Genomic DNA, 12,791 nt, shown 5'->3' on the forward strand with positions numbered 1-12,791 from the left:
GGCAGTTTGGTGTATCGCCATTCGAGTAGTGTAGATTTTCTCATACTTCTTGAAGTTAGACTTGAAAATTATAGCCCTGCCCTTAAAGATTTTATCATCTGTTGCTAGAGGGAGACATGAATAATTGCAATATATGCTACAACCCTTTTGGCTACCATGTAGTGTTGAGACTCCTAGTCCATTTGTCTCCTCCTTAAGAATGCTAGAGTACTCTGTAGATTCGTTCACAGTTTACTTTATGGTAGCACTAGAAACCCTGTTTTTAAGACTCAAGTAATTGTTTTTGATTACTAACAAGTTAGGGGGTCTGAGGAATGAGTTTGTAAGTGAATTAAGAAGGTTGTATTTTATTTTTTTTATTCATATGAATGTATGTGTATATATGTGTGTGTATATACGCATGTGGGTTCCTGTAGAGATCAGAAATCAGACTCTGGTTGTCAGCTACCTGATATGGGTACTGGGAACTGAACTTGGGTCCCCTGGAAGAACAGCAGATATTCTTAGCCCTGCACTTTGTCTCTATCCCCTTGATCTCTGCTTTATAAAAAGGATTGGAAAAGTTAGAAAAGTGAAATTTTTTTTGTACAAGTCTGCTTATTTTTTACTACTTGTGTTTTTAAGGATTTCTTTGTTTCTTGTACACCCATATTCACATGGAGTTGATTTTAGGCGGGGTGTCTTTTCCTGTGTTGCTATTTTAAGATTCAAGAACAGCACATGCCAGTCTTGAAAGTTCAATTTAAAAAAAAAAAGAATTTGTGCTTGATAGTGTAGAGTAACCTTTCCTGTACTTTGTTTGTTTCACAGACTGAAGGGGCTGGACTTGCTACCTGCATAGAATTATGTGTAAAAGCTCTTCGCTTGGAATCTACAGAAAATACTGAAGTGAAAATATCAATTTGCAAAACCATTTCGTGTTTGTTGCCTGAGGATCTGGAAGTTAAACGTGCTTGTCAGTTGAGTGAATTTCTTATTGAGCCAACAGTAGACGCATACTATGCTGTGGAAATGCTATACAACCAGCCAGACCAGAAATATGATGAAGAGAATCTTCCAATACCAAACTCTCTACGTTGTGAGCTCCTACTTGTCTTGAAAACTCAGTGGCCCTTTGATCCAGAATTTTGGGATTGGAAAACCTTGAAACGCCAGTGTCTTGCACTCATGGGAGAAGAGGCGTCTATTGTGTCCTCAATTGATGAGCTGAATGACAGTGAAGTCTATGAGAAAGTAGACTACCAGGGTGAAAGGGGAGACACATCTGTCAACGGCCTTTCTGCTGGGCTTGGTACTGATTCCAGCCTGCTGATAGATACTGGTGATGAAAAGCAAAAGAAGAAGGAGATAAAAGAATTAAAAGATAGGGGGTTTATATCTGCTAGGTTTAGGAATTGGCAAGCCTACATGCAGTACTGCTTGCTCTGTGACAAAGAGTTCCTTGGACACAGAATAGTACGACATGCTCAAAAACATTACAAAGATGGGGTTTACAGCTGTCCCATATGTGCAAAGAATTTTAATTCTAAAGAATCGTTTGTCCCTCATGTTACACTGCATGTTAAACAGTCTAGTAAAGAGAGACTAGCAGCTATGAAACCATTAAGAAGATTGGGAAGGCCTCCTAAAATCACAGCCACCCATGAAAATCAAAAGACTAATACTAATACTGTGGCAAAACAGGAACAACGACCCATAAAAAAGAATAGTCTTTATTCAACAGATTTCATCGTGTTTAATGACAATGATGGTTCAGATGATGAGAATGATGACAAGGATAAGTCTTACGAGCCCGAGGTGATCCCTGTCCAGAAACCAGTACCTGTTAATGAATTTAATTGCCCTGTGACGTTTTGTAAAAAGGGCTTTAAGTACTTCAAAAATTTAATTGCTCACGTGAAAGGCCATAAGGATAGCGAAGATGCCAAACGCTTTCTTGAAATGCAAAGCAAAAAAGTCATCTGCCAGTACTGTAGAAGGCACTTTGTAAGCGTCACTCATCTCAATGATCACTTACAAATGCACTGTGGCAGTAAACCATATATATGTATACAGATGAAGTGTAAGGCTGGTTTTAATAGTTATGCAGAGCTCTTAGCCCACCGAAAGGAGCATCAAGTCTTTAGAGCAAAGTGCTTATTTCCAAAATGTGGCAGAATTTTTTCACAAGCTTACTTACTGTATGATCACGAAGCACAACATTATAATACCTATACCTGTAAGTTCACAGGTTGTGGTAAAGTTTATCGTTCTCAGAGTGAGATGGAAAAGCATCTGGACGACCACAGTGCACCTGAAAAAGTGCTGCCTCCTGAAGACCAGCTTACTCCATCTGGAAATGAGGTGACTCAGAACTCAGAAGGGACGACTGGGGAAGGAAGGTCAGAGCACAGCATTGAAAGGAGCGTAGGACCAGACAGAAGTGGTGATTGGGAGAAAAACAAAGCGGAGTCAGCTGTGACTACCCACGGCCAGATCTCTGCCTCTGAACTCAGGCAAGCTAACATACCATTGTCAAATGGTCTGGAAAACGCTGGTGATACTACTGTTCTTCAGACCAATGAAGTAGCCGTGTCCATCAAGGTGTCTGTCAACCATGGGATTGAGGATGACTTTGGAAAGCAAGAAAACGTAACCATGGAAGGCACTGGTGAGCCGCTGATCACAGATGTGCATAAGCCAGGTGAAGGTGCTGGTGTCCATTTCCGTCATCCAGGTTTCCAAGAGAAGAAAGATCATGAGTGCCTAAACAAAGCCCAGATTGCTCAGAATTCTTTAGCAAACTCGGAATCACTGAAGATGGGTGACCTTAACCCACAAAGCTTAGAAAGACAGGTGAACACTCTGATGACCTTTTCTGTGCAAAATGAGGCAGGACTTGAAGACAGTTCACAAATTTGCAAATTTGAATGTGGAGGTGATGTTAAAACCTCATCGAGCCTTTATGATTTACCTCTTAAGACACTAGAAAATGTTGCATTTGTCCCATCACAGCCTGACCTGAGCAGTCCGTTGGGAGCTCCATCAGTACCTCCAAAAGCTCCAGGTCAGAAGTTCAGCTGCCAGGTCGAGGGATGCACTCGAACATACAACTCCTCACAGAGTATTGGAAAACACATGAAGACAGCACACCCTGACCAATATGCTGCTTTCAAACTGCAGCGCAAAACTAAAAAAGGTCAGAAATCTAACAACCTCAGTACACCAGATCATGGAAAGTGTGTTTATTTTTTGCCGTCACAAGTGAGCAGCTCTAATCATGCTTTTTTTACACCACAGACCAAAGCCAATGGGAACCCTGCCTGTTCAGCCCAGTTGCAGCATGCCTCGCCTTCCATTTTTCCAGCTCATTTAGCAAGTGTATCAACTTCATTGTTACCCTCAGTGGAAAGTGTCCTAAGTCCAAACATACCTTCTCAGGATAAACATGTACAAGATGGTATATTATGTTCACAAATGGAAAACTTGTCTAATGCTGCCTTACCAGCACAAATGGAAGATCTAACCAAAACGGTTTTGCCTTTGAATATTGACAGCGGCTCAGATCCTTTTCTTCCTTTACCAACAGAAAATAGCTCTCTCTTCTCTTCACCAGCAGACAGTGAGAATAATTCTGTTTTTTCCCAACTGGAAAGTAGTACAAATCATTATCCCTCACAGACAGAAGGAAACCTAAATTCCTCTTTTCTGAAAGGAGGCAGCAGTGAAAATGGAGCTTTTCCTTCCCAAGTCAGTACTGCAGATGACTTGAGTAGCACCAGTGCCCAACAGTCTGCACCTAAGAAAGTGAAGAAAGACCGTGGTCGGGGACCAAATGGGAAGGAAAGGAAGCCCAAGCACAACAAAAGGGCTAAGTGGCCTGCGATTATCAGAGATGGGAAATTCATCTGTAGCAGGTGTTACAGGGCTTTCACCAACCCCAGGTCCCTGGGTGGACACCTGTCTAAAAGATCTTACTGCAAACCACTGGATGGAGCAGAAATTGCACAGGAGCTTCTACAGACCAATAGACAGCCTTCCCTTCTGGCCAGCATGATTCTCTCCACAAGTGCAGTAAATATGCAACAGCCACAACAGTCTAACTGTAATCCAGAAACATGTTTTAAAGATCCATCATTTCTGCAACTTCTTTCTGTGGAAAATCGTCCAAACTTTTTGCCAAGTACATTTCCTAGATGTGATGTGAGTAACTTTAATGCTGGTGTTAGTCAGGAAGGCAGTGAAATTATTAAGCAGGCTTTAGAAACTGCTGGCATTCCTAGCACATTTGAGAGTGCCGAAATGCTTTCTCAGGTTGTTCCAATAGGCAGTGTCTCCGATGCAGCACAAGTAAATGCTGCGGGGATGCCAGGTCCGACGGTGACACCCTTGTTACAGACTGTTTGTCACACAAACACCTCACCATCAAACCAGAATCAAACACCAAATTCCAAAACTTCCATCCTCAAAGAATGTAACAGTTTGCCTATTTTTACAACAAATGATTTACTGCTAAAAACTATTGAAAATGGCTTGTGCTCCAATTCATTCAGTAGTTCTACTGAGCCACCACAAAATTTTACCAATAGCACTCATGTTTCTGTTATAAATAGTCCTCAAAATACAAGATCCAATCATTTAAATAAAAAAGGAAATAGTGCATCTAAGAAGAGAAAAAAAGTTACTCCTGCAGTAATTGTATCTAATGCATCCCAAAATGTGGTACCAACTGACTTAACAATGGGACTTACATCGAAGAATCTTACAGTCCCTGATACCAACACACGTGACATGATTCCAGATTGTGAACCTCAGGCTTTGGTGGAAAATCTCACACAGAAATTAAATAACATTGACAATCATTTGTTTATAACTGACGTAAAAGAGAGCTGTAAAGCTAGTCTTGAGCCCCATACAATGTTAACCCCTTTAACATTAAAAACTGAAAATGGTGATTCCCGAATGATGCCTTTGAATTCATGCACACCAGTGAGTTCTGATTTGCAGATTTCTGAAGATAATGTTATACAAAACTTTGAGAAGACTCTAGAAATTATTAAAACTGCTATGAATTCTCAAATACTTGAGGTAAAAAGTGGATCTCAGGGTACTGGTGAGACGACACAGAATGCTCAGATAAATTACAGTATGCAACTTCCTTCAGTAAACTCTATCCCGGATAACAAGTTGCCTGATTCTTCTCAGTGTTCCTCTTTCCTAACTGTAATGCCAACAAAACATAACATTCCTCAGTCTGAAGCATTACATAAAGAAGATCAAATACAGGACATTTTAGAGGGTTTGCAAAACTTAAGACTAGAAACTGACATCTCTGCTCCACCTTCCCAGGCTACGCTAATAAACAAATCAGTAGCACTGTCCCCTACTCCTACTAAATCAACTCCAAATATTATAGTCCAGCCAGTTTCTGAAGTGATACATGTTCAGCTTAATGACAGAGTTAATAAGCCCTTTGTGTGTCAAAATCAAGGTTGTAACTACAGTGCCATGACAAAGGATGCCCTGTTTAAACACTATGGTAAAATTCATCAGTATACTCCAGAGATGATTCTTGAAATTAAGAAGAATCAGTTAAAATTTGCTCCATTTAAATGTGTAGTACCTACATGTACCAAAACATTTACAAGAAACTCTAATCTCCGGGCACACTGTCAGTTGGTGCATCATTTTACAATAGAAGAAATGGTAAAACTAAAAATAAAAAGGCCCTATGGAAGGAAATCACAGGGTGAAAATTTGTCATCGCCACAGATTAATCAAGTGAAGAAACAGCTACCCATGTCAGAGGAAGCAAAAACTGAGTCACAGCCAGCCTTCGAGGTACCAGCAGCGGCAGGCGAGGATGCACTTGATAATGCAGCAGTAATCCCAGAAAACCAACTTGCAGAAAAAAAAAGTCCTGAGAAACCAGAAAGTTCTTCACAGCCTATCACAGCCTCTACTGAACAATATAATGCAAATCTTGCAAACCTAAAAACCAAAGGAAGGAAAAATAAAAGGCATAGAAAAGAAAAGGAAGAAAAAAGAGAAAAGAATCAAGTTTCCCAGTCCTTTGAGTTTCCAACAAGATACAGTTCATACAGACCTTACTGCTGTGTTCACCAGGGATGCTTTGCTGCATTTACAATACAGCAAAACTTGATTCTTCATTACCAGGCTGTACATAAATCAAATCTTCCTACATTTTCTGCAGAGGTTGAAGAGGAAAGTGAAGCTGTTAAAGAAAGTGAAGAAACTGAACCTAAACAATCATTGAAAGAATTTCGGTGTCAGGTGAGTGACTGTTCTAGGATTTTTCAAGCAATTACTGGCCTAATACAGCACTATATGAAACTTCATGAAATGACACCTGAGGAAATCGAAAGCATGACTGCAGCTGTGGATGTTGGCAAGTTTCCATGTGATCAGCTGGAGTGTAAATCTTCTTTTACAACATATCTGAGCTATGTTGTTCATCTTGAGGTAGACCATGGAATTGGAACAAGGACAAGTAAGACAGAAGAAGATGGCATATACAAGTGTGATTGTGAAGGCTGTGACAGGATATATGCCACTCGGTCTAATCTTCTCCGACACATTTTTAATAAACATAATGACAAGCATAAAGCTCATCTGATTCGGCCAAGAAAATTAACTGGCCAGGAAAATATATCAAGTAAAGCAAACCAAGAAAAATCAAAGTCTAAACATAGGGCAACAAAACACAACAGATCTGGGAAAGATGGAATGAAAGGGCCAAAGACAAAGCGGAAGAAGAAAAGTAATTTAGAAAGCAAAAGTGCAAAAATAGTGCAAATTGAAGAAGATAAGCCTTATTCTCTAAAACGTGGAAAGCATGTATATTCTATAAAGGCTAGGAATGATGCCTTGTCAGAGTGTACAAGCAAATTTGTTACACAGTATCCGTGTATGATAAAAGGGTGTACTTCAGTTGTTACAAGTGAAAGCAATATAATTAGACATTATAAGTGTCATAAATTGTCCAAGGCATTTACATCACAACACCGCAATATTCTTATTGTCTTTAAGCGATATGGCAACCCACAAGAAAAGGAAGTCTCTGAGCAAGAAGATGAAAAGAATGATAAAAAAGATCCTGATTCATCTGTGTTAGAGAAAAATGATAACTCACAACCAGCTAGCGTTCCACAGGAAGAAGGCATGAAAGGTGAAAAAGATGAAATGGATGAGTTAACAGAATTATTTATTACAAAGTTAATAAATGAAGACAGCACAAATACAGAAACCCAAGTCAGTACCACTTTAAAGGTAAACAACGATTTTCAGGAGCATGATTCCTGCATATCAGAAAGACAAAAGACTGGTAATTTGAAGAGAGTCTATAAAGAAAAGAACATCACGCAGAGTAAGAAGCGGAAGGTTGATAAAACTGAGCCAGAAGCACCATTAGTGGTAAATAAAACACACACAGAGGAAGAGACTGCTGTAGCCGTTCAAACCACTGAGGAGCACCCTGCGTCCTTTGATTGGAGCTCCTTTAAACCTATGGGATTTGAAGCGTCCTTTCTGAAGTTTCTTGAAGAGTCTGCAGTGAAGCAGAAGAAAAATACTGACAGAGACCATTCCCACAGTGGAAGTAAAAGAGGATCCCATTCAAACTCCAGAAAAAATGTTGATAAGACTGCTGGGACTGGTGGAAATCATGTGTGTTCTTGTAAAGAAAGTGAAATCTTTGTACAGTTTGCCAATCCCTCAAAGCTTCAGTGCAGTGAGAATGTAAAAATTGTTTTAGACAAGACTCTTAAAGGTCGCTCTGAGCTTGTCCTAAAACAGCTTCAGGAAATGAAACCTACTGTCAGTCTAAAAAAACTTGAAGTACTATCAAATGATCCTAATAGGACTGCTTTAAAAGAACTCAGTCTAGGTAAAGCCACAGGCAGAGGGCAGTACTGATAACTATGTACTATAAATACATATCATTTGTAGTTTTATTTTAAATAGAGGGCCATCAAGCATGCTGTTGTGAGCTTTTTAATTTGTTGACATGGATTAACCTAGCTTTAAAAAGAGTGAGAAAAAAAGCCATGACATTTGTCATGTAGAACTTTATTTTATCCCTATGGGACTTGAACAGAATCAATACTTCAGTTATTGTAAATAATTGAGTTAAGCCTCAAATTTCTGTCACCCAGCTGTCCTTTCCATGAACTCTACTGATTATCTGTGTGATTGGTGTCTTCAGCAGGTCACCACTTGTGTATAGCGGCACTCTTTATTTGTAGATATGTTTGTATATATTTATTATTGTAAATCATTTGCTGCCACCAGCAGTCTGTAAGTCAAAATGAGTAAATGATACATTTATATTTGCAATTTTAATTTTAACGAAATGATCAAGTTTTTAAACTTTTATTGTTTTAAATTAAGAACTTTTTGAACTAAAACTAGAACTGCCATAGCTAATTTTTTTTAACATAAAACATTTACAAGATGATATCAAGGTGTTTCGCACAATAGGCACATTACAGCACTCTGCTTTGTGAATTTGCCATCCCTCACTCTTGGATGGTGTTCATGTGAAACCAGAGCAGAGTCCTTCGTTTTATTCATACAGCTACAGTTTTGTTTGTTTCCATTGCTTCTAATCAGATAGCTACTCCAGGTCCCGAAATGTAATGGAAATGTGAATGAAGACTTTACTACATGGAAGCTTTTAAACATTGCTATTTTAAGATGTCCTTTGTCAATGTGATAGAAACTCGTAGTGGCTCAGTGTAAATATTCCAGGTGGTGGTTTGTGAAGTAGCCCAGTATTGCCTTAAATAAAATCACATTTCAGTTCTTCTTTTGTATGTGATCTTATAAGATTTTCCCCTCCCATTTTCTGAGATTTATGGATGGTGTATAGCTTTAAACTGTATAAACTTTTGTGGAAAAAATTTTTTAGACATTTTTATAAATTTTAAAATTGGTATCATCAAAGTGAGCCCATCTTGTGTTTATAAAATGCAAGAATCCTTAACATTTATAGTTACATAGATGAAACGCTTTCTATAAGGAAGTATTATGTTTTGATTTTACTATTTATAGGCATTAGGTTGTGCAGATTTGTCTGTCTTCACATTATCTAATGATACGACTTTCATTAGTCTTCAAGAACAGTATTAGTCATGATTGATTATTTGATCATTCAGTAACTAGTTCTTCTAGCTTAGCTTTAGTCACCGTATCTATGCTGGGAGGAAGAAATTATTTCTGGAGCACTGACAGCCCTCGTGGAAAGCGCAGCTGAAGTCGCACTGGAAACAAGGCAGCATTTGGATCTTTACTTTCTTGTTTGCCATAAGTAGCATTTTTGTTTGTTTTGGGGTTTTTGTTTGTTTTTGTTCGTTCATCTGTTTGTTGACATGTTATAAAGCATTTACATTCACAGTGTTCCCCGACCTGTGGTGGTGTGGTCACATGGATGTGTTTCCCCTGTTCTGCGTCAGACTTGCAGAGAATGAATGAGTCAGTAAACTGAAATCGCTGGTACTCTGAATAAATAAGCATGGTGAAGGAATGAACTTCATTTCTTTTGGAAACCTTAAAGTTTAATTATTAAAGTAATACAGTTTTATTTGGGGGCCTAAATGGGTTGTGTTGAGTAGTTGATTTCATTTAAAGGTTTCTTTTCAGTATGCGTAATTAAAATCCTTGGTAAGCCCACTGTTATTTATTAATGTTAAAATAAAGGTGGTTTTCATGGTTGATTTATATTTTTTAAACAACTGAATAATTTTTTGTTCATGGGACATTTTCATACAATTTTCTTAGACACTCTCCTAACCCTTAAATATGGGTACTTCGCTATCGTGTCTGATAGAATGCAGCAGCAAAGAGGCTCGTCGTCGTCAGTTATGTAAACTAGCCACTGTAAAGTGAAAATACCAATGCAAAACCAGACATCCGGTCCACACAGAATTCTAGTGCCCAGGATTGACTCATATGAGATCCTGTCTGCAGAAACAATGACAGAAAATATGGAAGAGAGAATGACATATCGTGCAGCTTCTTTCCTTGTTAGTAAATTAAACACTACACTGTTCTCTACTGTATTTTCTAAGAGAGGATGGCCAACATTGAGTGTCATTTGTTTACGGTTTTAGTTTATAGGTAATGAATGTTAAAGCAGTTATGAGAACATTTTTAATGTGCAACTGATGAAACTACAGAATAAAACAGGAATGAAGTACAGAACAGCATGCTGATAAAGCCCATTTGGAATGGAATGCCTTGGTACTAAAGAACAATGAAAACATTTTTTTAAATACAGTTTTTCTCAATCTATTCTTAAAATATGCTCTTCAACCTAAATTTGCCCAAGGTGTCATCATTAGAACTGGGGTGGGGGTTTTCCCTCTATATTTAAGTCTCAAGGATTCAGAATCTTATTCAAAGTAAATCATTGCCCTAAGCTAAGCATGACAGTTCCGGAAAGTTTTCCAGCAGTGTTAAAATCAGTTACATTTTAGAAAGCTATACATATTTTTTAATGAAAGAAAAGGTTCCCCGGGTGCATTTAAGTTGAACAACTAATGAAGTGCTCATTTTGGACAACTGGCACTGTTTCGTGAATGGATTGGGAGAATTGGAGATTAAGCAGAAGACACATATTCCAAGTTTAGGAAAATTGATGTAAGTAGAACTTGGGAAAGAAACTAGTGTTTATGAAAGAGAAGTGCAAGCCTTCTCTGTGGGCCTGGGTAGCGAGTTATGATAATCATTTCGTGTGCTATGGCCTCCCTCAAAAGGAGAGTACGAACACTCGAGATATTTTAGTCTTAGGGAAAACAGGGTAATGAAAGAATCTTTTAGGTTCAGGTGATCATGACAACAATTTTCCATTTTAAAGTTAGGAGCGTGTCCTGCTGTATTGATGTCTGAAGGACTGCAGTTGTTAGTGCTCATCTGCACGCAGGAGACCCTGAGCTCCATCAGTAGCGTTACCTAAAGGGTGGGGCTTTCTCAGAGTTGATCAGGTATGCAGTATCTTAGCTATATACAGAGGGCGACCGTTCTGATGGGCCTAGCATTCCAGCCTATTGATCCTTATGTAGTATTGGCCGTTAATGATTTGAATATCATCTTGTATTCAGTAATACTGAGTATTGGCTTGTGTATTTTTACTAAACTCCAGTCTTCCTGTCGAAACCCCTGTTAAACTTCACACACAGTCCACTCCTGCTGCTCATTCACATGACCCATTCCTTCAGTTCTAAGTTCACATCCCCTTTGGAAGATCACTCTGAAGTCAGAGACGGAGAACTTTCCATTATATTTTCTTTTTCTAGGTTCTTTTAAATAAACATTATGGGTGTGTCCTATTCATGCAAATAATACCCAGTCATAACCCAGATGAGTGCAGTCATAGCTCATTTGGTTCCACTGCCCATTCCCTTTCTTGGTATTTATGTTTACTCCACCTGAAAATTGTTTCTTTCAGCACCTACTTCCCACTTTTTTGGGAGTATTCAGAATTGTTGACAACACTTTCTCATGACAGTTTTGTGCACCCCCCCCCCTTCTTTTTGGTCTGCTCTATCTCTGGATGCCAGTACCTGCTAGTCCCTGGCAGATGTCGGGGGAAAGGGGTCATTGGATGTGTATGTGAATTTATCTGTGTGCAGTGTCCATTATGAGGAGTTATGTATTACCAGTGTACTTAAAGGAACAAACATCATCATTCCAGTCCCATGCATATGGCTAAGCTAAGCATCATACACCCAGACCATTTATCACCTCAGCTTTGATCTGTTCTCCCAGAATTCCTTATCTAGAAATTTAAATCTATTTGTGATTTCCAAACCTAAGTTCCTTGTTTCCTGAAAAGCAAAAGCATTTGTACGTCCTACATAGAAGAAACCTTTCTACAATCATCTTTTGCCTGGAACATTGGCACCTTGATTTTCTTGAATGTCTCCACCACCACCACCACTAAGTGGCATGTTTAGGCAGTATCACTTTCAAAGTCACAGTGTCCTTTGGAATATTTTGGGTTCTGCCTATATACCTGTAAGCATGTCTTGTTACTCTGCTTATTATATAATGATTACATTGTCTTCAATTTAAATCCTCAAACCAGCAAGCTCTTCATCTCAAGGACTTATTCTTAACTTTCTTTTGTTTAGAATGTTTTTTTACTGTGCTACAACTTATCCACCAAATGCAGCTTTTTGTCCCCATAGTTGACGGTTTATTGCTAATACACTTGGGTTTCCTTCGTGACCTTTTGAGTTACTGCTTTCTTCCCTCTTTATTGAGATCAGAGTTGAAATATAGAGCAATATTCTCAAAGGAGTGATACTGGTTATTGAGGGAAAAAAATGTTAAAAAGAGATGGTGCTTTTTAGGTCAGAAAAGTCAGAGCTAATTTTAGGCCAAAAGAAGAATATGCCTTTTTATAAAAGGGCCTGATAGGAGTGGCTTTGAAGGAAATTGTAGAAATGTGATAGAAATGAGCTATAAACAGAAGGTAAGCAAGCGCTAGATCATCCAGAGTGCTTAGACCCACCTGTATTGGACTTTATAGTATCCAAGGAGTTGGCATTTGGAGTTGAAGCAGAGAAATGTGATTTTTGCAGTTTTAAGTTTTCAGTAAGGAAAAAAAATGCAGTGGATAATTCAAGTGGTTGAATGATTTATTTTCAGTCACTCTGGAGAGAATACTGACTGAATAGAACAGCAGTAAAAGACTGGGAAGGAAAGTAGATAGGATTGTGTAATCTAGAATACTCGATGCCATTTGGTTATGGATTATAGGGTTTATTTCCATTCAAGATGCCACTTAA

General features: G+C 38.6%; 1 protein-coding gene across 1 annotated transcript in view; it reads left to right on the forward strand.

Moving 5' to 3' along the window:
• Znf292 (zinc finger protein 292) overlaps positions 1–9,728 on the forward strand; it is a 77,428-nt gene extending 67,700 nt beyond the window's left edge. Inside the window, exon 8 of the mRNA XM_032904517.1 lies at positions 811–9,728. Within this exon, the coding sequence (XP_032760408.1) occupies positions 811–7,914 (7,104 nt within the window). The 3' untranslated portion in view covers positions 7,915–9,728. The remainder of the gene's footprint in view (positions 1–810) is intronic.
• The last annotated feature ends 3,063 nt before the right edge of the window (positions 9,729–12,791 follow it).

This window comes from Rattus rattus, chromosome 1 (assembly GCF_011064425.1).
Source record: "Rattus rattus isolate New Zealand chromosome 1, Rrattus_CSIRO_v1, whole genome shotgun sequence".
Taxonomy (NCBI): domain Eukaryota; kingdom Metazoa; phylum Chordata; class Mammalia; order Rodentia; family Muridae; genus Rattus; species Rattus rattus.